This window comes from Phyllostomus hastatus, unplaced genomic scaffold (genome assembly GCF_019186645.2).
Source record: "Phyllostomus hastatus isolate PE091 unplaced genomic scaffold, TTU_PhHast_1.1 phas_scaffold_21, whole genome shotgun sequence".
Lineage (NCBI taxonomy): Eukaryota > Metazoa > Chordata > Mammalia > Chiroptera > Phyllostomidae > Phyllostomus > Phyllostomus hastatus.
In genome coordinates this window covers 47717413-47742577 of record NW_025334017.1, presented here as the reverse complement: position 1 = coordinate 47742577, position 25165 = coordinate 47717413, and the positions used below count along the sequence as shown (strand labels likewise).

The 25165-nt window shown below is 67.0% G+C and overlaps 1 protein-coding gene across 2 annotated transcripts; it reads right to left on the bottom strand.

Annotated features, from left to right (window-relative positions):
- Positions 1 to 3517: 3517 nt before the first annotated feature.
- Positions 3518 to 24449, bottom strand: DENND3 (DENN domain containing 3). 2 transcript variants are annotated; one of them, XM_045861180.1, is made up of 23 exons: positions 24186 to 24449; positions 21192 to 21471; positions 20487 to 20602; positions 19497 to 19639; positions 18347 to 18458; positions 17733 to 17852; positions 17160 to 17378; positions 16367 to 16482; positions 15306 to 15461; positions 14295 to 14391; positions 13033 to 13136; positions 12449 to 12645; positions 10625 to 11146; positions 9964 to 10223; positions 9124 to 9294; positions 8335 to 8464; positions 7276 to 7383; positions 6625 to 6764; positions 4952 to 5112; positions 4617 to 4750; positions 4182 to 4294; positions 3969 to 4103; positions 3518 to 3848 (listed from the first exon to the last, which is right to left on the bottom strand). In XM_045861180.1, exons 1-23 carry the CDS (start codon positions 24408 to 24410, stop codon positions 3648 to 3650), a joined length of 3960 nt encoding a protein of 1319 aa, XP_045717136.1. In that variant the 5' UTR covers positions 24411 to 24449; the 3' UTR covers positions 3518 to 3647. The 2 variants fall into 2 exon arrangements, with proteins under 2 accessions (XP_045717136.1, XP_045717135.1); XM_045861179.1 differs by having other exon boundaries at positions 3969 to 4106; positions 24186 to 24448.
- Between the last annotated feature and the right edge of the window lie 716 nt (positions 24450 to 25165).

Sequence of the window (25165 nt, the reverse complement as noted above, 5' to 3'; positions counted from 1 at the left end):
CTGCAGGCCAAACGCAGCCCCACCTCCCTGTTGTGGGGACCACAGGGGTCCTTGTGTTCCCGTCCTGTGGCGCAGGGGAGAGGGAGAGCTCCCCCTGCCGGTGGAGGGCACCCGTGGCGTCCACCTGGCCGACAGACACTGGCTCACAGCGCCCCCTGCTGTCCACCCAGCCCCACGCATGGCGCCCCTCCTGCCCAGGGGCGGCCCCTGAGGGGCCCTGGCCGCAGGTCACAGGAGGTTGGCTCCCCCACCCCTTCACCCTGCAGGCTTCACACCTGCCTCCGTTCAGACCGGGGCTGAAACCGGCTTTTAAAAAATCCTCCCAGGAGAATATGTTTATTGATTTTTTTTTTTTAAGATTTTCTTTCTTTCTTTTTAGAGAGGGGAGAGGGAAGGAGAAAGGGAGAAAATCATAGATGTAAGAGGAACCTCGATCGGCTGCCTCCTGTACATGTCCCAACGGGGGATGGAACCCGAAACCTGGGCCCTGACGGGAGGGCGGGGGACCCTGCAACGTGCCAGACAGCACCCCAACCCAGGGAGGTGCCCGGCCAGGGCCAAAGCCAATTTTTAGGGCAGAAGAAACCACACTACGTTAAGTTTACCGTCGGTTTTTTGTTCAGCAAAACGACCGTCTTGCCTTGTTTGCACAGGTGGGTGGACCACGACCTCACACGAGTGTGAACAGAGGTTCTCGGTCTGAGGCTTCGTGTGTTTGTCAGAAAAGAGACACTTGCTCCTGCTTCTCCCCTCTGTCGTCGGCCCCACCTCCTGTGCGGGTCTCGTCCTGCATCCTGAAAACTCGGCATCAGCCGGGTCCGTCTGTCTGGGCCGAACAGGAAGAGGCCTCACGTGGGACGCACGTCGGGCAGGAAAAAGTCGGTGAAGGGAAATCTTTTTTTCTTTTTAATATTTTGTTCACGTTGAAGGGGGTGGGGGGGGAGAGAAACATCTGTGCCGGGGACTTGACCCGCAGCGCAGGCACGGTCCCCGCCCGGGCGTGGAACCAGGGGCCCTTCTCTCTGTGGAAGGGCCCCCCCCGCCACGGAGCCCCACCGGGTCTGTGCTGTCCACACACGGCGTCTTTCCATGGGTGGCGGGATCGGGTCCTGCCAGCGGTGTGGAGAGGAGACTGTTATTTCCGGGTCGGGACCCTGGGAGACACCGGGAGGAGACCCGAACAGTCGGGCGGTGTCCTGTTTTGGGCCCTTGGCAATGGCTGGGGCCACGCCCGCGTTCACAGACCAGGAGCGCAGGCCTCTCCCGAGGGGCCGGGAACGGGAGTCTGGAGAGCAGCCGGACCCGGAGCGACGCGGGAGCCCAGGTCTGCCCTCTGAGGGCTGGGAGGTGTCACCAGGTGGGGACACCAGGAGGTGTCCCCTGGAGGGAGGTGCTCGAGGGGGGCGTGCAGGCCGCTGGCACCCCACACGCCCACCGGGCCCAGGACCGAACTGCCCGGCCTGGCTCCCGGGGCAGGCACAGGCGACCTCAGACGTGCCGTTCCGCACGGCTCAAGTGAGTAGAGACACAGGGCACCTTGTTTAATTCCCGCACTGTGCTCACGGTCGCATGGCAGCTGAGCCAGCGGCGTGGGCCACAGAAGCCACCTCCCAGTGCCTGGGGGCCTCTGCCCTCCACCCCCACCCCAGGGCCCCAGCATCGCTGCAAGAGATGCAGACGCATGCAGGCAGCAGAGACTTCGGGGCACCCCCCTGGCCTCGCAGCCACGCCCTCATCTTCCTGAGGGCCGTCCCGGAAGGACACGCTTCGGGCCCTCTTAACCCAGACTTCCTGGGGACGTCCAGTCCAGCCCCACGGCAGTCGTCCGAGAGCGGCCCGCACCCTCCCGCCCCCCGAGAGCCCGTGGTGAGGACGTGACCACGGGACCGCCTTGCTGCAGCAGCCGTGGGCAGCGGCCCCTCGCAGGCGTGGGCGGCGCCGCTGAAACGTCTCCAACCGTGTGGGAGCCGGCGGGCCTGCGGTGGAAGGTAAACACTTCCCGTGCCGACCTAATGCAGGCGTCTGAGGCCGGGGCGGGGACGGCACCCGCGCCTGCCCCACAAACCCAGCTCCCTCGGGGCGTTCCCACAGCGGGCCACTCGTCCCGGCGTCTCTGCACAGCGCAGAGGGCTCACCCGAGGCACAAAAGGGCCCCCTGCATTTCAAGAACACCCACCCTAACCCCACCCCGCTGCAAGACCCTCGTTACGTAAGTACGGAGCCCACACTGGCTGCCGCCCATTCAGTCCTGGCTTTTCTTTTCCATAAAACACCGTGTCCTAAAATTTAGCCCTGTTTTTGCTGCATTTGCTGTTTTATTTTTATATAAAGATTTTGTTTCTAGAGAGAGGGGAAGGGAGGAAGAGAGGGAGAGAAACATCAGTGTGTGGTTGTCTCTCAGACGCCCCCACTGGGGACCTGGCCCGCAACCCAGGCCTGTGCCCTGACTGGGAATCGAACCAGCGACCCTTTGGTTCGGAGGCTGGCACTCGGTCCACTGAGCCACACCAGCCAGGGCTGCATCTGCTGTGTTAAATGCGGTGACTGGCAGATAGGACCTCAGGATTAGCCCCAAGAGGGAAGGCGACGGAGACGCTGCAGTGAGCCACGTCGTGGGCACTTGGGTGCACCAGGCGCACCCCCAGAAGGCCCCGTGGCCTCCAGTCTCTCCGCCGGCTCCTGCTGGGCAAGGGGAGTGGCCGCCGATGTGCAGAGCTGGTGAGCAAACTCACTCAGGGGGGCCGGGCCCGGAACACCCCCGAATGCCAGCCAGGGCCCAGGACCTTCCTTGGGGCTCGCGTCCCACGGACGGAGCCAGGGGCCTGACACGCGCCCCAGAGACCTCGGCGGGGCGGGGGGCAGCGAGGGCCAGTGCGGTGTCCGAGCGCCTGAGCCCAGGGTCTGGCAGCCCCGCACACACCGCCGGTGGGCCTCGCGCGCCCGTGCCCGGCCCCCGTGCCAAACCGCGCTTCCCGGACGGTTAGGGAATAATGAAACCTCGGAACCGCAGTAAAATGTGCAAACGGTCTTTATGGTTACTTGTAGTCAGCAGGACCATCTGTAGTTACATAGTGAGGCACCGTCCACACACCCGCACCCACCCGTGGGCACCCGAGGTGCCGCCGGGGGCCGGCGGCCTGGCTGGAGAACTGGGGGGCACAGGCTGTTGCAGAGGGAGCTTCCGCCTGTGATCTTTGGTACAAAAAGCCTCCCTGGGTTTCTTCGTTATAAAAACGTGGCATTAGTTAAAAAGAAAGACCACACACACACACAGAGCTTGCCCTTGCAGCCCGACCCCTGAGCGGGCAGGGCAGCCTTTCCACAGCCCGTCGTCCCCCGCTCTGACGGGGACAGCGAGGGCGGCACCCGGCGGCTGCTGCCAAACCCCCCCCCCGGCGCCGGGCTTTGCCGTGGCCAGGCGTGATTCGCGTCAGTTGCTTCCACTCGGCTCCGGCGCTGGCCGTGGATTCCGGACCTTCCTGGACACCCTACGGGCGCCTGCTCGGCGGACGTCAGCGCAGAGCCCACCCAGGTGCCTGCCCGAGAGGCGCCCCGGCCGGACACGGCTGAGTCGCGAAGGCCCGAGGGAAAGGCTGCCAGCAGCACCGGACCCTCCCCGAGGCGCGGGGGCAGCGGCGCGCCCGCGCTCACTCCACCGTCCAGATGGCGATCTTCCCTTCCTCCTCGCCGGAGCCGCTCAGCACGTACCGGCCCTCCGCCGAGCACAGGGTCCGCACGGCGTCCGCATGGGCCACCAGCTCCTTCTCCACCGTCCGCCGCTCGGCGTCGATCACGTAGATCTTGCCCTTGGGCCTCCCCTGCGACAGGCCCGTGCCGCCCACCCAGATCTGCGGAGGAAGCGGGGCGTGAGGCCCACGCAGCCCGGCCCCGGGGGAGAGGGCTCCCCCACCCCACTGACGCATCCCGCGCGGGCAGGCCCGGGGCAGGGGAAGGGGGCCCCGCCTCACCTGCCTCTTCACCCTGATCATGCAGTGCACCTCGGAGCAGTCGGGCAGGTGCACCCTCCCGGGCGGCCCGGCCAGGTCCTCCAGGCCCCACACGTACACGTCGTCGTAGCCCGAGCAGACCGCCCACAGCTGCGCCTGCTGGAACAGAAGTCACGGCGTGGCCGGCGCGCGCGGGCCCGGGGCCGCGGCCACGCACACGGACGCCGCCGGTACCTCGGGGACGAGCTGGAAGGCCACGAAGCAGGTGCTCCTCTCCTGGAAAGCCCCGTCGATCTTCAGCTCCTGGCGGAGGCAGCCGCTCACGACCACGATGCTGTTCCCGGTGCCTGCAGACGGGGCGGGTGAGGGGCGGTGGGGGCCCGGGGGGGGGGGCAGGGGGAGGGCAAGCCTCAGGGTCAGACAGGTGGGCGGGACAGTGAGACCTGGGCTGAGGCACAGCACAGCGGGGGAGGAGAGAGGCAGGAGGCGCCCTGTTAGCTGCAGCCTGGATGCGCCCGGGGCAGGGAGCAGGGGGGAGCAGGGGGCTCCGAGAAGCAGAAGGGGCCGGAGCTCTAGAAGACGGGAGCGTTCACGGTCAGAGTCGGAAGGAAGCACAGGCAGCTCCCTCCTGCTAGAGCGGGGCGGGCCCGGGCCGGCGCGGGGACTCACAGCACCACAGGCAGCCTCCATGCAGGCTGATGGCCGAGAGGCCGCCGCCCGGCAGCTGGAACCGGCTGGTCACCCGCAGCGTGCCCACGTTCCACACCAGGATCGTCCCATCCACGCTGCACGAGTACACCTGGCTGGAGGTGCAGACGTGCACGTTGGGGCACGGGGGGAGGGCGGCACGGGGGCCCGAGGACCAGCCTGCCGCTGTTCCCGCGGGAGGGACATGCTTCTCAGCCCCAGACCAGAAGCAGCCAGGACGTCACCCGACCCCAGGCCCGCGTCCCTCGCCACGCCCGGCCCCCCCCAGACGCCCGCACCCCGCGGAGCCCCCGCACCTGGGGGCCCCGGGCCCGTCCTGCACCACCAGGCCCGTGACGCTGGCCCGGTGGTCGGTGAGCTGCTTGTTGCAGGACATGCTGTGGGTGTTGATGATGTAGATGACGGAGTCCTCGGAGCCGACCCACACCTGGTTCTGCTCTGCCATCGCCATGCAGTTCTGCAGCACACGGGGGCGGGGGAGGGGGTCCGAGTTACCTCCCGGCCGCCGCCACCACCGCCGAGCCCTCTCCACGGGCCCCACGCCAGAGACCGCTCCAGCCGCCAGACACACCTGGCGCCGCACACGCCCCGGCGAGCCGTTCCGGGTCCCGGTTTATGCCGGACCGGCGGCTGTCTCCCCCGAGACACAGGCCGTGGGACGGGTGACCGGAGAGACGTCTCCCGTTTTCCCGGAGGGAAAGGGACGCCGTGCGGAGGCGGGAGGTGGGGGCCGGGTCTCCCGCCAGCTCGGGCGGCAGGTTGGTGGTCACTTAGCTTTGAATCAGAGGAGGGGTCTTGCAGAAACCAACCGCTCTGATTTCACTAGGAACCACGGAAGAAGGAGATGCTCATTGCCCTGCCACCGGAGGCCTCCAATCCGCCTGAGGTTGGCGCAGCCCCAGTAACACGTCTGCAGTGGCGCACGGGTCCCTCAGGGAAACCGCCCCGAACGGCCCATCTTGGTGTGACTGCCCAGGCCCCCCTCCTGTGCAGCGGCACAGAGCACCTCCGGGGACCGGGGGGGGTGGGGCGCTCCCCGCAGCTGGGCTCACGCACCGCCTGAATCAAACCCCGCCTGGTCTCATCGGGGCGGCAGCCACTGCCACCACCATGGGAGCCTTTCCGTTGTACTTGAACCAGGGCTTTAGAAGCTCCTCCACAATTCAAGGGGCGTCTCTGAAGGGCTGGTAACTGGGATGAACGGAAGTCCCATCCAGAAGGAGAGTGACTTCCTCAGTCCCTCCTGCTCCCTTGTCTGGCCTCAAGCGTGGTGACTGCACTCCCAGGGAGGTGTCGACGTCCTGCACCCCGGGTCCTGTCCCTTGGTCGGCCCTGCTGGGGCCACCTCCAGGGCCCTGGGGCACGTGGGGAGCCTGGGCCCCGGTGTGGGCGGGAAGGAGCACCTTGCAGAGGCCGGAGCGGGCCTTGGGGCGTCTCTGGGCAGCGGGGGCTGATCCCTGTGGCCGAGGCTCAGGCCCCACACCCGTCCGTGGGTGTGAGTGGGGGGGGGGGGAGGGGTGCGGGAATTAACGTATTTACTTTTTAGAAAGCAGTCAGTGTAAAAGCTGAAAGAATTAAGGTTTCTCAACCAGTTACAGTGTCACGCGAATTTGATTTCAGCTGTGCTTAGCTCTCGTTCCCAAGGACCCGCGAGCAGCGCCAGGGGCCTGCGCCAGGTGAGCGGGAAGGCACACGGAACCCAGGTGTCGCTTCCGGGGGCGGGGGGGGGGGGCGGCTAAAGCCGTTATCCGCTCGCTTGAGTGAGACATTTGAACAGAGGCCGAACAAGCGCACGCTTAAGTTACGAACTCAGGGTGGAGACGAAAGCTCTCCTACTCCTGGGCGGAGGGCGCCCGGCGGTGACTGGCCCAGGCAGACGAGTTCGCTTTTCCAAAACCGCGGCTGCGTCTGGACGCTGACCTGAAGCCGCCCACCCGCCCGCCCGCACCTCGAGGCCCGGCCCACTCACCAGCTTGGAGGCGCCCACCCTGACGCAGTGCTGGTGAATGGTCCAGGACGACGCATCGAAGACCACCACCTTGCCCTGGTGGAGGGCGCACCACAGCTTGGGGTGGGCGTCGCTGACCTTCTCTGCTGGGTCGAGGTGCCCTAAGAGGAAAAGGCACCTGAGAGGGGGCCCCGGGAACCCCTCCGGTGCACCAGCACGGCGTCTGTGCCAAGCTCAGGCGCTGCACGGGCGGCACCAGCTGCCTGCGGGTGCCCAGAACACAGAGATGAGCGCCGTGAGGACTGCTGTGCCCTCTGGGAGCTTGGAGGCCTGGGAGCAAGCCGGCCACTCAGAGTGGACAAGAGGGAGCTAGTGGACAAAGCACGGCCAACGGCCCCGCTGACCCAGGCTCTGCAGGGCACCTGGGCTCTCATTGAACAGCAGCGGCTCCCGCAGGGCCTGGGCACCGTGCCGCCCATCTCCCTCTGGATGCTCCGCCAAGGGGAAGGTTCCGGTTTGTCCTCCTGGTCCGTCTGCCTCTCCCGGGTGGCCTCACTGGCCAGTGGGGCACCCATGAGCGGTCGTGTCCCTCCCCACGTCTGAAGCTGGCCGCCCCGCCCTCCTCGGGGCCCCGGACAGCAGCACCCACGAGCGGGAGAGCCCTGTGTGTACCTGGCGTGTACAGCAGGACGTCCACGGCCTGGGGCACCGTCTCTCCGGCCGAGGGGTTGATCTTGTGCCGCAGGGTCTCCGCGGTCGTCTTGGGAACGGCCGTGGGCACTGCAGCGCCAACGGTGAGAGTCAGTGTCCCGGGCTCTGACGAGCAGCTCCCGCTCGGGGAGCACTGCGCTCCAACAATGGGGACCCGTCTCCACAGCGGGCCCGGCCATTGACGTGGCTGCTGGGGCCCTGCTGGCCTGGGCGGGAGTTCACAGCACCCCCGCCCCGCCCAGGGCGTGCCAGCCCCAGACGCACACCCGCCAGGCACGGGGTGAGAACGCGAGAAGATGTACTTCTCAGAGTTCCCGTCACCAGCTACTGAGGTGAGCCCGGGACCGGCACCCAGGCCGCACTCAGCGTCTCACCCAAGAAAACAGAGAACCCTGACAGTCTCCCTGTGCCCGCCATGGGGACAGGGGGCAACGGCTGAGAGGGAGTGGCCCTGACGCAGGGCCAGCACGAGTCCTGGGTCCACTGGCCAAAGCACACCGTCGGTCCAACCTCCCTCCGAACCAGAAACACCTGCATCCCACGTCTCGTTCACGCACTACTGACGAGCAGTCCCCCCGCCACCCCAGCAGGCCTGGTGACAGCCAGGGCCTCCGCTGTCCCAGGAGCGAGGGGCTCTGGGACCGCACGCACGAGGGGGCTCGGTGACAGGTGCAGGGAAGCACCGAGGCGAACACACGCCAAGGTGGATTTTCCACGCCCCAGCACACTCTGCACACCGGGCTGCCCTCCCCCGCCCCCTCCCCCTCCCCGGGAGAGGCATCCACACAGACGTGCACACGCGGTCACAGCACGGGTGGCGGCAGCGGAAGTGGACACACCCCAGGAGCCCACCCCCCCCCCCCACAGCGCTCAGGGGGTGTTCTCGAAGGGGGACAGGGCGGGCGGAACGGCGACGCCGGAGGGAAGCAGAAGCGCAGTAAAGTAAACCACCCCGTGGACTCGGGTCCGGGTGGAAAAGCGCGCCGCCCGGGGAAAAACCACTTCAGCCGCGTCTCTCACTTTCGCTCTTCATCTTGTCGAAGTGGGCCAGCTTGGAGGCGGCGTAAACGGCCCCGGGAGACTGCAGCGCGCCCACCACGGCGTCCATCAGCAGGACGTGCGTCAGCGCCTGCTGGACGTACTGCGGGTCCTGCAGGGACACGGAGCCGCCGCGGTCAGGCCGTCGGAGCCGCAGGAGCAGCGGGGTTTGGACCCGACGTCCCCGCTCCTCCACACAGCGGCACTCGCGCACTACCCCGGCGAGCTCCTCCCACCGTGGGGACACCCCGCCCACAAACGACAGCTCCCCCTGAACACGACCTTCCCGACGCCCGCGCCGTGCGCCGTGCTGGGAGCTGCCTCCGCCCACACCGCTGAGGGGCGGGGTTGTCGCACGACCGCCCCGCCCCCGGTGCGCATCCTCCGTCCACACTCCCGGCCCCTCTGGGGCGGGTTCCACGGGACACAGTCTCCCCCTCGTCGGTCCCCCGTCTCTCACCGCTGTCCCGGGTCCCCTCCGTAACCTAAGGCATCCCCTTGGCCTAAAGTAAATGAAGGCGCAGAACCGCCTGGCTACAGGCGTGCCACTGCGGGGGGGACCCGGGGTGCCCCGGCCCTAGCCCTAAGCCTGTGACAGAGGAGAGGAGCGCCCCGGGGTGCCCAGCCCAGACCAGCCGAGCCCCGCCCCCACACGCGAGGGGGCGGCATGAAGAGAACAAGGCCTTCGCCCGGGTCTCGGGAACCGTGGTAGCTGTGACGCGGCTGCCCACCGACTCCCCCGAGCCCCAGGGAACACGCGGGTGACCGGACCTTGTGGTCGTCCGCCAGCGTCTTCCCCGCCCACATCTCCTTCACCATCAGGTGCCACAGGTCGCACTCCGACTTCAGGTTCGCCTCGAAGACCTCCTTCTTGAACGCCGTCTTAATCTTTAAAGTGGGCACCCGGAGAAACAGGACGGCGACCGTGGTGCTCCGGACTTCCTGTGCGGGCGGGCGAGGGGAGGTGAGCGCGGCGCCCTCGGGGCGTGGCGGCCCCTGAGGACCACGGCTGTCCAAGGCGTGCTCGCGGGAGGGGGGGGGCCTGCGAGGGCCCCCGGCTGTGCCCAGACACGAGGGCAGATGCAGAGGGGGCAGGGGGCGCCCGGACAGAGCCCTTGGGCTGGTGGAGGCGGGAGGGGGTCCCAGCAGCGCAGGGAAGGCGCTGAGTGACCCCGGCCCCGGAAGGGAGCGGAGGGACAGGGTGGTGGCCCAGTCTCAGAAAGGGACGATCGAGTTGAGGCGGCTGTCTGGGGGCTCAGCGTCGTCCTGTCCCCGTGAGCAGTCCACGGGGCCTGGTCCACGCAGAGGTGGCTTGCCCTCTCTCCACCCCATGCCCCCAAGGGTTCTGACTGAGCTCCAGGGGGTTGTCTGGCAAAGCCAGCGTGGGGAAGAGCTACGGGAAACCGCGTGAAGTGTCCGTGGATCAGTGGTCACCACGGTGCATGTCCCGTTGCCTCCCCTGCCCTGGAGAGTCGTCCGCGCAAACAGCACGCCGAGCCCGTGGGGGTGTGTCTGCGAGCTGCGCCGCGCATGCGCTCCCGGGGCAAGGGCGCGCTCAGGGGGCGGGGCAGGCGGTGGGCGGCTCCCAGGGCAGGGCCCCGGCGCGCGCACCTCCAGGTCCCGGAAGGTGGTGATGTGCTCGTAGCCCGGCTTGCCCTCCGTCAGGAGGAACAGGCGCTTCTGGGTCATGGCGATCTTGCCCACGCCGCGGTTCGTCTTCACGGACCTGGACAGCTTGAACACGCACTCGCTCTTGTCCAGGTGCGCCAGCACCGACGCCGGCAGGGTGGCCTCCTGGGCCTCCGCCTCCGTCTCCTTCCAGCAGGTGTAGAAGTCCTTGAACGTCTCCGGGTCGATCAGTTTCTGCTGTCCTGCGGTTCACAGAGAAAAGAGAGGCTTCTTACCTGCACAGCGGTTTGCTGAAAAGGGGGTGCACTCCCCCAGCAGGGCAGCAGGTGGCGCCAGCACCCGCACACCCGGATGGATGGGGGAGGGGGCATTTCTCCCCTCCCTTCCCCGCCGGGATCCTGGAGGCCTGCGTTCTCCCGTGGCCACCCTGCTGGCGCCCTGCTCTGAGGGCAGGACCCTGTGCTCCCTGTCCCCAGCCTGGCTCAGGACGTGGGGCCCTGACGTCTGTCCCCTGTCATACTTCCTGAGACCCTGCTCACCCCAGGAGCTCCGGGCGGAGACCAGCCAGGGTGGCGCCTGCCATTGGGAACGCTGCCCGGAAGGCACGGCCACCCTCCGCCCGGCCGCCAGCTGGTCCTCTTACCCACAGTCAGGGCCTCGAACAAGCGGCTTATGGTGTTGACGTCCCTCACGATGCCCGACTCCTGGACCCTGCGCACGAACTCGTCCAGCCCCATGTGCTTGCTCGGCAGCTCGAAGTGCTTCACGCGGTCGTCCGCCTTGGGGGCCTCCCCGGGCTGCTCCAGCACCTCGCTGATGAGCCTGCGCAGCTCCGGCCGGCACTCGGCCTGGGCCCGCGTGGGTCCCGCCATGGACTGCACGGTGCGCCGCACCAGGTCGGCGGGGAAGATCCGCAGGTCCGTCTTGTACAGGCTCTGGAAGTCGAGCAGGGCGTCCAGCAGCTCGCCCTGCATCAGGCGCACGAGTCCTCGCAGGTAGAAGTACCGGGCCAGCAGCACGGAGTTGTCGGGCGCCAGGCAGCTCATGGCCTTGCTCAGCAAGTCCACCCAGTCGGAGTAGTAGGCCTGCACGCACTGGCTCACCAGCGGGAAGTGCACTTCCGGGATCTTGAACGTGTACGTCGGCCTGGGGCTCACGTCCACAACTAGAGGGCCGGGCAGGGGGTCAGGCGGTGAGCACAGTCCTGCGCGCGCGCACAGGCGCTCCCTCCCCATCACGCTGTCGGGGGCATCGGCCTCTGGCCCCGCGGAGCAAGAGCCAGTGGCCTCTTCCGGAAAGCCCCACGGACCCCGAGCTGAACAAGCAAGCGGCCCGCACTCAGCTTCCACGGTGCCCTGTGGATAGCGGGTGACACCATTTGTGGAAACTGTTAACGCAGAACTGATGAGATGGCCGCGCAGGCGGGGCTCAGCCCGGTGGGGTCCGTGTTCCCTCCCTCCCCAGCAGCCCTGTGATGTGGGTGTTGCCGTTCCCACTGCACAGACTGGCGGCTGAGGCCCCGAGTGGCCCCAGGGCCCAGTGGCTAAGTGCCAGAGCCAGCCCCACGCCAGAGGAGCCTCACACCAATGCCTTCCGCACAGGCCACCGAGGGGCCTCCCGGTGCCCGGGGCACCTCCTCTCCCGGGAGCTCCCTGGGCAGCACAAGGCCGGCCCCGCAGGTAGGGGCTCTCCCCCAGGAGCGGGGTCCCACCCTGAAGCCTGGCGGAGGGGTGGGGAGACCAGGTGAGAGCTCAGAGGTCGCAGAACGCGCCCCCAGAGGAGCGAGCACGGGGCAGAGGTGACCGGAGAAACCGCAGGCCCCGAGGGGTGCGGCAGCCTGCCGGGTCCCACGGCCCGGGGGAGCGCGCGCGGGAACCCGCAGCAGTCCCTGCGGAGGGAGCCCTGCCGCTGCCTCCTTCACAGAACACTCCGCCATCTGCGAGGCGGCTCCTCCTGCCGTTTCAGCCTCCGCAGCGTCGCCGAGCCTGAGACAGCGGCCACCAGGGGGCCCACGCGGCACACGCACCAGGCCTCCCGGTTCCACAGAGAGTGAGACCTGGTCTGTGCGGAGCAGGGCCCCAGCACAAACACGTGTTTTCACCCCGCGAACGTCAGCTCCGCGGGGCGGGGTGGGGGCCCTCTGCACCCCAACGACCAGAGAGGGCGTGAAGGTCACTGTGTCCCACTGGACGCTGGCACATGACACGTGTTTTGCACACACAGACACGCACACACGTGTGAAAGGCACACTGCAGAGCTGTTCGCAGTGAGACCGGGTGGAGGGCATTGTGGACGCGGAACAATTTCCTACAACGAACACGGTTTCCCAAACGGACACTGTGACCATCACAAATACAGTTTTTTTAAAAAAAAAGGCCCGTCCCTGTCCCGGAATCGAGCTCTGGTGTATCTTTCCAGGACCTGCGAGGGCACAGCCCGCAGCCCCAGGGGGAGGAGAGACCGTCACCTGAGCTGCTGCCCCTGCCGCGCGGGATGTCGTCGCGGAGCGAGGCGTTGCGGGGCGGCAGCTCGGGGACAGCGATGTCCTGCAGGTTGGGCATGCTGACCACCATGCGCCGGTGGGCCGCGCGAAGCGGCGAGGGCTTGCGCGAGGGCGTTTTCCCCATGGTCGGTCTTCTTGGACTCACGAGCACCCCGTCGATTCTGGGTAAGAAAGAAGCGACGTGCGCTGGACCGAAGATGGCTGAAGGCGGAGCCTCAACCACGTGTGCTCCCGGGGGCGTGGCCAGCGCCTGGGACTTGCGCAGGAGGGGAAGCTGAGCGGCGCCCCGCGTCCCCCGGAGAATGCACAGCGCCCAGAAATAGCGAGGCCGTCACCCTCCGCGGCTGCCCATCGGAGGGTCTCAGGAAGAGCCCCGCGAGAACGTGGGGAGCGCGAGAAAGAAGACGGGGAGGGAACAGCCGGAACGCAGACCCGGGCGTGCGAACGCAGGGGGCGTGCCCCCGAAGAGCACGCCCAGCGCATCGCACGCTGCTGCCCTGGAGCCTCCTCACTGGACCTGCCCTCCGCCTGGGTGAGCGGCTCGGCACCTGTCCTCCTCCGACTGCGTGCTGAGGTCCAGCTCGGCGAAGGCGTCCATCCTGCGGCTGAGCCGGGCTTTGAGGAAGGAGTGGAACATGTAGGTGTCCAAGACCTGGAAGAGACAGACGGCAGAGGTGGCCGCCTGGGACACGCTCCGCCCAGTCCGCCCCTCCGTGCTGCCCCTCCCCCGGCCCTCCCCCCTCCGACCCACACCGGCTCCGGTGGACACAGGCCCCAGACACAGCTTTCCTAATTTGTCACAACCTCCACCAGCTCCTCGAGGCTCGAACCGACGACCGGTCCGTGCATTTGGAAAGGCACAGGAAGCTCAGAGCGCAGGCCCCGCCCCCAGGACAGCACAGCCACGATCTCTGGGTTTTGTCATGGATTCTGGGATGTCCTGGGGACTGCAGCTCTCCCTGCACCCTGCACCTCGCAGGAGCTGCCCTGCCTGCTTTCCCTCGGCCCTGGGGACACCTGCCCCAAGCTCTCGCCACCCCCGCAAAGGTGAGCGCCCCAAGCCGGGGCTCGGGGAGGAAGGACCCGGACAGCCCAAGTGCCCAGCAAGCGAGCACCTGCAGGAAGATGCAGGGAGGGCAGGGCCGGAGGGGTCGGGCGGGCGGCAGCTGTGGAGCAGGAGGAAGGGCTGGGTGAGGACACTGACGGGCCATCACGGAGCCGGCCCACCAGGAGGGGGACACGCAGGGGGCTCAGCCTCCCCGAGAGTGTGGGACCGGGCCCTAAGGAGGCAGAAGACCTGCACGCGGCTGATCTGCCAGAACAAGCCCAGAACGGCACCTTTCCCAACAGACAGACAGGGAGGGAAACGGAAACCAGCCGGATGCTGGGGAGCAGACTTGGAAAAGGCGGGAAGAGAGACAAAGAGGGCGGCGCCCTGACCCTGGGGGCAGAGGAAGGAGCTCGGGGGTCGCAGGCTGGGGAGGCCGGGCTGCGGGAACGGGAGGGAGCAGGAGGGCACGGGAAGGTCTCCACCCAGACGGCGGAGGTGACAGCTCAGGTGGCACATTTGTCAAAACCCACCCCACTCGGCACTTCAAGTGGGTGCGCTCTGTCCCGTGTGAGTGACGCTCCCAGACGCGGCCAGAGGGTGGGCAGGGGCGATGCTGAAACGAGCTTTCGGGAGAGCTCACCCGGTAGGACGCGAGGAGGTGCTGAGAGCAGGTACACGGAGAAGGTGTGGCCCGCGGGAGGGCGGGTGGCGCCCCCCTGCCCCCCCCCACCCACACACACACACGCCAGCTCTGCTGACCTGCTTGTAGAAGCGCTGGTCGCTGGGCGCTCGCGTCTTCAGAAACTCCTCGCTGTTGAACACTCGGTGTTCGTAATTCAGGTGGTTCCTCACCTCCCTGGCGGAGACAGAGACAGTCTGGCCGTCGGGATAGTCTTAGGAACGTGAAAAACTCGTCACCGCGGGGAGCGGAGACACGGCAGGAAGCACACTTGGGACAGCCCCGTCCTTCCGCAAGACCGCCCGGGCCGCAGGGAGGGCGCCGTGCGGCCGTGCTGGGCGGCCCAGAGGTCTCGGGCCACGAGCACAGCCGTCCCTCCGACCGGAATGACCGCCAGGGGCTGTCACCGTCACCTTCAAGCCCCCTGGGTCCTTACAGAAATGAAGGTGCAGGACCCGTGACTGCTCGTACACACAAAACCGGGTCCGGGGAGGGGAGAGCCGGGAAGGGCAGCCAGGCTACAAGTTAACCCGCAAGGCCGCCGGCCCGAACACCCCCCAGGGCGGCCCCCCCAGGCCACGGCCCCACTTTGCACCCACTTCCTCGTCTGCAGATTCAGGGTGACTGGCGAACCAGCCCCCAGACTAAAGCGACAATCCGCAAACACAGTCCGTGATCTCATAGCGAGAGTCAGTAGTAACAGGGTCACTGTTCTCCCCGCTGGGAGGGAACAGACTTTTATCATCTGCAGTTACATCTTCTGCTTTCTTTATGAACGTGTCACGCTTTTCAAGTGCTAAAAGGAAAAACCTCGTTCAGGAACGATCTCCCCTTAAAAGTGCAGAAGAAAAATCAACGTTTCTACGTGCAGATCACGCCGTTTTGAACAGAGAGACCACGTGAACCACCACCGCCCGTTTCTTCCTTATGAACGGTCTGCCTCGTGCAAACAGACGCATCAGAGCGCGCGGCCACTGAACCGTCCACTTTGGAACAGTCGCAGGGCGAGTCACCGACTCTGGTCTGAGCCCTCGGGGAGGAGGCCCGGTGGGGAGTGAGGGCTCGGGGTGGGGTGGGCGGGGGGGAAGTACCTGAAGACGCTGACCAGCAGCTGCAGGGTGAGGTGCTGGATCTGGCTGTTGAGCTGCTGCTGCCAGGCCCGCCGGCGGGTGCGCCCGGCGTTCAGGTCGGTGCTGGCGCCCAAGTGAGCGAGGTCCAGCTCACGGTGCAGCTGGAGGCTCTGAACCCTGGGGGGGGGGGCGGGAATGCTGGGTCAGGGACGCCCCTTCCTGGGATGGGTGGGTGGGCAGGGAGAGGGCACTCGGGGAAGTCAGGAGCTGGAGTCAGTAACTGGGGGGCGGGCCCTTGAAAACGCACGCTGGGGGCGTCCCTTCACCTCCCCACGCAGACATGTAACGGGCACACAGCCCACGGGCCCGAACCCAGGGCCGCACTTTGTCCACGAGGAGCCCTGTGCCCCGCGCTCTGCGCGGCGAGGCCCCGCCACCCGCCCTCCCGGGCTCAGCCCACGAACAGGGTCCCCACCCGGCCTCCCCCCAACGGGACAGGGCTGCAGGGCCCGCCAGGCCGGAACTCTGCGAGGGCTGGTGCGGCCTGGGCCTGGGCCCGGGCCGGCGGGGTCTGGCAGGAGAGAAGGGAAAACTGGAAGAGCCACGACACAAGGTAGGACACAGGAGGGCGCAGGCAGACTGTGGGGCGCAACAAGAGACAGTTCCCTCCCTGCTCAGGGACGGCGGGTCACACCCTTCCGGGCCCCAGGACGGACGGTGCCACAGGGCGGGGGCTGGAAACACCTAGGGGTGCACAGAGGGTGGGCGGTGAACAGCAGGTAGGTGGAGGGGTGGGCGGGAAGGAGCGTCACAGAGCCGGCCCAGGCCCAGGCCCAGGTGCAGGGGGGTGGGAGGGCTCCTGGGGGCTGCAGCTGTCGCCTGACGGCGCCAGGCTGTAACGGATATTTCGGTGCAGCCGGAATAAAGACCGGATGGTTTCGTTTTTAAGAACTCCCGTGACTTCCCGACCGCGCACACACACAGCCTCTCTCTGCCGGAAAGACCGGAACAGGTGCACACACGGCCGGAAAGGACCTGGGCCAGTGGGGGGTGTGTCCCGCCACCCGCGGCCCCGGCCTCACCTCTGGACGAAGGTCTGGGCCGCCAGGAGGGGGATGTCGGGGACGTCCACGTCCTCGTCGCTGGAGGAGGTGACGCTGCCGGCGTCGATGTTGACCAGCACGAGGCCGTCGGCTTCCTGCGGAGCGAGCAGAGGGCTGGCGTGAGAGCTGCGCCCAGCTCCGACCCCACGGAGCGCACCCTGCTCACACCGAGACGGCGTCCTTGCCGGGGACCCTGCTTGACTGGCGAGGCCCGGGGGCCTTATCTCCCACCCCGCCCCTGCCCCCACCCCCGCCGGAAGTGCGGCGAGAGCCACGGGCTCCGTGAGCGAGCTCAGGGCCTCGGCCTTCCGCCTGAGATTCCCACGCCGGGCTCCCCCCTGCCCTGTTGCAGGCACGCAGGCACCACAGCTGGGAGCCCAGAGAGAACATTCCGGAGCTCCAGAGAGAGCTGCCCCGCCAAGTGCTGGGTGTGGCAGGGCCCTGGGCTTGGTAACCACACACACTTAGGATTTTTTAAGTGTGGGCCGGGCTCACTTGTGACATCTGTGTCAAAGCACGCAAGTGCCGGGTCGGGCGCTGGAGTCCTGAGGGCCCGGAATGGGGCGTGGGCTCCCACGCCAGGTCCCCGTTCCCGGCTGCCACGCCGGGTCTCGCCCAGCAGGAAACGTGCAGATGGCCACGCCCGTCTGGGGCGATCTCTCTGTGGCCGTGGGCCCGGCCCTCCCCCCGGGGCACTTTCCAAGCGACTTCCCGGGAGTCCCCGCCACGGGCGCACGGGGATGGAGCGCTCGGCCCCGGGGCCGACCCTGACCTTGCTGACTTCCTCGAAGTGGCGGAGGTGGCAGCCCATGAGGAAGGAGGTGGGCGCCATGACGAAGTCCAGCATCTGCCCCGACAGGACGGGCACGAAAGTGTGCTGCCACCGCAGGGGGTGCAGGTAGACCAGGAAGCACTCGGCCACCAGCGTCAGCAGCGCCCAGCTGGCCGAGAAGAAGACGATCCTCTGCTCCGTCAGCAGGCAGGTCAGCACCTGGGGGCGGGCAGACCGCAGACACGCGTCCGACCGGCACGGCCCACTGGCCACGCCGGCCACCGAGTCCCCGAGGCCAGAACGTGGGTACAGCCCTGCCCGGGTCTCCCCGCTCCGCCCGCCGAGACCAAAGCTGCCTGCCGGATGCCCCCCGGAAAGTGCAGTCTGCAGACAGCGTGCACTGAGGTGCAGGTGGGCTCTGAGCAGCAGCAGCAGCAGCACCCTGAGCGCACGGGTCTGTGCTGGCGGAAGGCGCTGCGCCTGTCTCCTCTCTGCTGCGACCGCAGCGGCGGTGCCCGTGCAGCCGGTCAGCAGGGGCCCTCGGGGACAGCGGCCGGGGGAGTGGGGGCGCACCTGCAGCACCTTCTCGGGGCGGAAGCACAGCAGGGGCAGGTGCAGGTCCAGGTCAATGACGGGGCTCTCAGGGTCCGCCCGGGAGGGGAAGACCACCTGCAGCGGCTTCACGTTGAAGACCTGGGGAGACCGATCACCCCGTGAGTTCAGAGAGCGGCTCCCGGCCGCTGGCCGGCACGACAGGGGGGGCCGGAAGGCACTGGAGTCGGAAAGCACTGCTGAGGACCCGTGCAGTCGTCAGCGGGTGCGTCCCGGAGTGAGCCCAGGGGTGCACCCGTGGGACCTCAACCTCAGGCCATGGAAGCTGGGCACTGCAGGTTTTCCTCAGCCCAGCCTCCTCAAACTCTCCAGTTTCTAGCAAAACGAAGGTACACCACCACCCAGCGGCCCGTCCCCCCGAGTGCCAGTTCCACACCCAGCCAGCACGCCTCATCATTCATCATTGCCACACGGCACGGATCCTCCCAGCACCTAAGAGCTGCACTTCCTCTCAAGACAGGTGGGTAGTTCAGAAAAGGTTAAGAAAGACGCTTGGAACTTAAGAAATCTCCTAAAACACGGAAGCCACCTGCGCCTTGTTGCTTTCACCGTTTGCAGAGAAAAGATACAATTACCAAATGCAGCGGTCCGGGCGGAGGGCTCGGGATTAAAGACAGTTTCGCGGCGAAATCTTTTATGTGCTTGTCGACTTCAAAGTCCTTACAGAGCTTCAGGTGCACCAACAGGCTGGAGCGGGGGGAAGAGAGTCGCGTCACGAGGTCAACCTGAGAACCCGGCAGCCGCCCTCGGAGTCTCTGGTCTGGGTGGAGCCTGGTGGGGGGGGGCCCTGGGCAATGCCGGGGCGCTCCCTGCGGGCAGCGAGGGATTCTTGCAGGGGCTGTGAGCACGCGGGGGTCCTGCTGGCGGGGCGGGGCGGGGCCTGGCACACGCTGCTCTTGGCCCGGGTGCCAGCCCCACGCGTGCGCTCCCTTTGGGGCGAGCTGCCCGGGGCCCTGCCTCTCTCCGGGGGCGACACTTCGGGAAGGGGCACTCGGCCTCTCGAAGGGAAGTGCCTGAGAGAGCCTGTCTCCAAGATGCACCCTGACGTTTGGCGTACGTGGTGTGAAAACGTCGGGGGGAGATAGGGAGCCAGGGCAGAGGGGCCGGGGGCGGACTCCGAGGGGCCTGAGGGAGCTTTGGGGGGACGAGAACGACACGAGTCCTGACCAGGGGCCCCACAGGCGCCACTCGGCCAGCTGCACGCTCGCTCGGCGTGCGCGGGCTTTCCCAGGCGAAGCCGACTGTCGGGCTGAGTGCACGTCCCCGTCAGGCGGGCAAACTCTGGGGGCTGCGTTTCTGGAATGACAGCGGTGGCAGCCCGGAGCGTGTTCCACAGACAAGCGCACTGTCCGCTGTCCACCGCGCGCGCCCACCAGACAGACAGTTCCGGTGGCTCACCGCGGGCAGTGGCTGAGCGGCCGAAGAGACACAGCTCAGCCCTCGGCAGGGAGCCCAGCTGGGACCCCATGAGAGTGGACGCTACCGCCGTGCTGGCCCAGAGGTGGCCGTGGGCTGTAGAGAAGGCCGGCAGGTCCCAAGTGGCCAGGCGGTCAGAGGCCCAGCTGCTCCGGCCACACCCCACACCAGACCCCATCCGCGCCGGACCGCACGCGGCCACCACACGGTGTGAGAGCGCCGGCCGCCAGCTATGAGGGCACTCGGGGGTTTCTTTAAGGAACGGACTCGTTCGTGGAGCCCGCCTTCACGGCGGCGGGGGGGGCTCACCAGGACAGGCAGTCCCTGAGTGCGTTGTAGTAGGGGAACCTGGAGACCACGCACACAGCGAAGGGCACGAAGCAGCCGGCGGCGCTGGCGGTCGGCCAGGACGACTCCCAGTGCGGCGTGCCGTTGTAGAAGCAGTGCTCGTCCTGGAGGGAGAGCGGTGGCCACGGGTCACCCCCCGGCCGGCCAGGTGTCGGCGTGCCCGCCCCACGGCACGGCCCCTCCAGACAGAAAGGGGGACTGCAGCGGCTGCACAGGGCCCTCCCCTCGCACACCCCCGTCCCCTGGGCCCTGCCGGGCTCACTGCCGAGTCCGAGAGGGAGACCCGGCCTTTCAGTCGTGGTGCCGGCCCCCCGGGGGCTCGCTCCGCAGAGAGGGGAGGTTACAGAGAAGGTGAGCTGAGGACGCACAGGACACAGCGAGACAGAGGAAGGGGCTGTGGGCTTGGCTTCACCGGGGCCAAAGGCGGCATCGTGGGTGCCCGGGAGCCAGGGGGGCGGTCAGGGGCAGGAGGAGGGGGCCGGAGGGGCCTCGGCCAGTGACGCAGGATCGCAGCCAGAGACGCAACGCAGCAGCAGCAGCAGCAGCAGCAGCAGCAGCAGCAGGTTCCGGAACGCACAGCTCCCAAGGGGCACCATGTTTGGGGCCTGTAATCTGGGCCCTGGGGTGCTATTTGCGAGTTTTGAGCAGGGATGGAGAGGTGTGAGGACAGCTTCAGTTTGGGACTTTTGGAACTAGAGGTCATTGTAAGGTCGACAGCCGGGTAAAGGGAGAAGCCCTGGGCACAGTCGGCCACGTCAGGGCCCACCTGCCACGGTTCGGTGAGAGCCCCCTGCTCTCGTGGGTCTGTCTGCTCCCGTTCAAATCCGGTTGCTGTGTGACCTTGGGCAAGTCGCTTGGCCTCTCTGTGCCGCTGTTTCTCCCCGTAAAGTGGGCGGGTCCTAAGAACCCCACCTCCCGCCAGTTTCAGAGGGAGGGCGGGGCGCCACCTACGTGCAGCGGCCGGTAGTACTGGGCAACGACGCCGTGCGTCCTGTTCCCGCAGACGTCGGTCAGCACCAGGAAGTGGACGCAGTCCTCCTTTGGCTCCGAGGCCACGCTCAGGCCCCCTGAAGACGGGAAGAGAAAGACTCTGTGAGGCCTGGGGTGGCAGCCGGCGGTGGTTCATGCCCCCCGAGGGCAGAGCAAGAAGCAGCGTCAATTTCTCGTGGAAACGGCCACATGGGCACTCGGGTGCAGCCCTCGGTCCGAGCGCTCACGTTTCTCCAAGCCCAGCCGAGACACGCAGCCCCCAGACCCCAGCCTGCAGTTTGCAGAGCCGGCCACTCTGGGGGAAAAGACACCACCTCTGCTTCCAGTCCCAGGGACCCAGGAGGCGGGGTGACGGGGGCGGCTAACGGGCCCCTCGGGAGGACCGGTCTGAAGTCTGAGCTGCCGGTCCCGTGCACACTCCATAAACAACACTGTGTGACCTGGCGACCCCGTCTTCTGAAATGGGGACTGTGCCCTACAACCTGAGGCACCCTTTCGCCTCGGAACCCCCAAGAGCAGGAGAGCTCGGTGCTGGGGTGGGGCGCAGGGCCCTGGGGGTGGCCACCTCGCCCCGGCCCACTGGGCTGAGCACACTGAGCACGCTGACTCCTGGACACAGAGCACGGGGGTGGCCCTCGGGCAGGCAGCCCACGGGGCACAGCGCACCTGGGAAGCACAGCTGAGGCAGGGCCAGCAGGTCCACGCCGTTGGGGACGCTCACGTCTTCTGCGTCCGGCCCCCGAGGGCCCTCCGGGAGACCCTTGCCAGGCTCCGCTTTGGCCTTCTCCCTCTTCTTCCGGAAGGAGCGCCGCTTGGCTTTGCTCAGGGTCCCGCAGCCCGCCCCGGCCGGCGGCCCGTCCTCCCTGCTGACGAAGGGGGGCGCGAACACGGACAGCACCTCCGGGTCCAGGCAGGGCAGGCTCTGGGCACCCCGTCTCTGGGCCACCTGGAAGGGGCAGGAACAGGCGTTACACGGTGGTGTCGGCCCTCGTGGCCACGAACGCAGGGCGGGCAGGTGTGCACCGTGGCTTCTCCCAGCAGTGGCTCGTGACAGTGAGGACCCGGGAAGTCGCTCTCGGGGACTCCTCGGGCCGACACCCAGGCACCTCTGTGCCGCCTGCGGCTGCTCGCAGGACGTGGCGATTCGGCCCTCCCAGACAGGGCCCGGTGCCGTGAGGGGCAGCCTGGGCTCCGATTCGGGCTCGGGCTCCACTGCGGTGGCCAGTGAGGTCCTCGGGAGACCCTCGTGACTTCCCGTGCTTTTCTTGCAGACAGGGACTTAGGAAACCCCTTCCCCCAAAAACATCGTTGTAGTTAAAAAAAAAATCTAGTTAACGACTAAAAACCACAACGCCCTAATTCCCCTGAGTCGCAGTTTTCTGGTAGACTACACGGCGGCCAGGGCCTCCGCGGTGGGATCTGCCTCATCTGCGACACAGAACAGAAATCCACAATTTCTCAGGGCTCCGGAACTGCTATCCACCGCAGCCGCCAGGAGCTACCGGCGGCTACTTAGATTCGATCTCAGTTCAACGTAAAATCCAGTTCTCGGTGGCACGAGCCGCAGCTGGAGCGCCCAGGGGCCACCGTGCTGGACGGCACAGGTAAACAACACAGGCGGTCATCGTCCAGAGAGTTCTGTCGGACAGGGCTGGTGCAGAAACGGAGAGGACACTCCCCACCGAGAACCGCACACGGGCCTTCCCACCGGGAGCCACGCCAGTGCCCAGCACAGGCAGAGGGGCTCTGAGCACCTGCCCAGCGCTGTGCACTGGATTGGTGCCCGATCCTTCACCACCACCCCCCGTCCCCATAGCAACCAAGGAGTGGCCGGGAAATGTCACTAACCGCGTCACTCACACAGGAACCGAACTGTGTCCTCCAATTCTCTGTCACTGTCCTCAGACAAACAAACACGGCCCCATCTAAGCAGCAAGCGGGCCCGAACGTCAGGACACTACGCTGTCCTGAGAGGTAGCTCCACGGCTCTCGCACCTGCAGGCTCACCCAGCAGACGCGCCTGCCTCTCGGAGAAATGGCCATTCGAAGAAGTCAAAGGAAAAGTTATTGAAAAGCTCTGGCCACTCAGAACAGAGCTGCTCTAAAGCACAGCACCACATAAATAAAAAGTCATCGGCTTGGTTAATTTTAATACGAACGAGAGTGTCCCCAGCAGGACCGCCCCGGGAAGTGGAACTGGCATCGCTGCACCCCCTTTTCCTGCTCCTGCTCCGACTCCTCTCCCCGTCCTTCGCCAAACCCCCGACAGAGGCGAGGTAGGCGCGGAGAACGTGCAGGTGAGGGGCCGGGCAGCAGACCGCGCACTCGACCCGGGGGACGCTGCGGCCGGGCGGGGCCAGGAAGCAGCGCCGTAAAGATTTCGGTTGCCCCATCCTGCGGTCCGAACGTGCCTCACGTGGGGGCCGGCAACCGATGTGTTGTAACCGCCCAAGACGCGAGGAGCCTCACGGCTGGGGAGAGCACAGCTGAAACCCGGCCATTTCCGACCAGAAGCGAAAGGAGGAAGGGCCGTCTGGCAAGTGAGGGGCAGGGAAACAGCTCAGCCGCCCGGGCGGGCTCTGGTCGGGGGACAGAGACATTTGGGGGCTCGGGGAGCAAGAAAGGTGAAGACAATGCAGACATTATTGCAACTGGCAGAGGAGTGGAGACCAGGGCAGCATTCACAGACATGTGTCTGAGAATGCGAGTGTTATTTTTAGCAACACTTAGCTTCTCTCCGTGACCCCCGTTTAACTCTGCAGAGTTACACACACAAACTCCCCTCTCTCTGCCTCCCACGGACTTGTCTGCACAACCAGTCTCCGGCCACCCTGGGCATCACCTCCGGGCGGAGAAAAGGAGGGCCTCAGACCCATTCAGAAGAAAGCCAAGTTCCGGGACTAAAGAAAACGGAGATCCCGGGAAAGGAGGAGAACGAGGAAGCCCAACAGCGCCTCTTTGCCAGGAAGGGGGACTTCAGTTTATCCCTTTGGCTGCTCAGGTGGAGAGACGGAGAAAAGGGGGTGAGGGGTTGCTCCTGGGGCACCCTCTGCTACACGTGAGAAAAAAAAAGTTTCCTTGCAAAACCACTCAGTGCAGGCTATTTAAAGGTGGCCCTTAAGTCTGAAACATCTCAGGACGCGGCGAACTGGAACCTGTGCAATGAACTAACTAATGGGTAACAGGTGAGGACTCCACGCGCGAGGCCGTGGTTGTCTCGCCCACCTGGCCCTCGCCCTCGCCCAGGTGGGAGTCCTTAAGACAGCATTTAAGACTGCAGCCCGGGAAGCCAGGCCCCTCCCCGAGGAAGGCGGCTCGGGACGGAAGCCAGCGCTCTCCCGGCCAGTAATCTCTGGAACCAGACTCGGGCGGGTCCCCACCCCGTGGGGTGTGGGGGATGGGGAAGCCCCCGGAGGCAGCCACCTCTGGGGAGAACGCCTGGGGTTCCCGGCACCGGGCAGGCTGAAGGCAGCCGAGCTGGACCCCGGGCTCACTGTCTGCACCCCGCAGACATGTTGGGTCCCTGCCCGCGGGGGGCGCCGCGGGTACGGAGCGGAGGTGCCATGGGGGGTGGCGTCCTCCGGGCACTGACTCGGGGCCCCGGGTCGTGACCCCGCTCTCTGACTGTCGCGCGCCTTGGTTTCCCCGCAGAGTTCTTACCTGCTCCAGGCCGCGGAGGCTGTCCCTGGGGGGCCCGAGCAGCGCGCACAGTTCCAACAGCCCCGAGGGCAGCGCCAGGTGCTGCGACGCCGTCTCCGCCATGGCTGCCTCGCCGCCCTCTGGGCGCACCGGGCTCGGCCGTCTCGGGCCTCCTGGCCCGGCCCAGACCCCGACCCGGACCCTGCGTCCCACAGCGCCTCCCCCTGGCTCGACTCTCACTACCATCCGCCGGCCGGATCCGCCCAGAGCGCCGTCCGCGGGGCGGGGCCGGGGCCGGGGCGGGGGCTGGGCCGGAGAGCCGGAGCGGGGGAGGTGGCTGGTCGGAGGGGGCGGGGTCTGGGGGCGGGGCCGTTCTCGAGGACGTCATTTCCGAGCGGGACTGGCTAGTCCGGGCGTTCGCCGCTTGTGAGCACTCGGCCCCTTCTCTGGGGAACCGGAGAAGGATCGGGCGGGGTCTCCAGGTGGCCGGTGACAGCACCAGGCCCGGGGAGGAGGGTGAAATCGCCCCGTGCTCCGGCAAGGCTCCGGGCCCACCTGGAGGACGCGGAGGGACTGACGCGGAGGGACTGGCACGGGGCACGCACCGCCCCCTCCCCCCCACCCCCACTACCCCGCCGCCTCCGGGAAACCCTCTAGCCCTCAGCGCCTGGGCGTTGGCCGGGCTTGGACAGCAAGAAGGGCCAGCCGGGAAAGAGGATGGAAAGATCCATTCCTGGTTAGCAACTCAGACAGGTTAACCCAAGGCTGGCCACGTCCATAAGAGGTTCAAATAACACTCATCAGGGAGTGGGGCGGGGGTGGGCGACACTCCAGTGGAGCCCTGGAACACAGGGCCGAGGAGTGTCCGGGGCCGGCCAGGGCCCTCGCCTGTCCAGCTCCGGGCCTGGCCTGATCCCTGGACCGTGGGCCTCCCCTAGCCCCAGTCCGGGCCCAGTGAAGGGAGGCTACCTGTGAACTTGGGGGCGGGCTTTGGTGCCTGG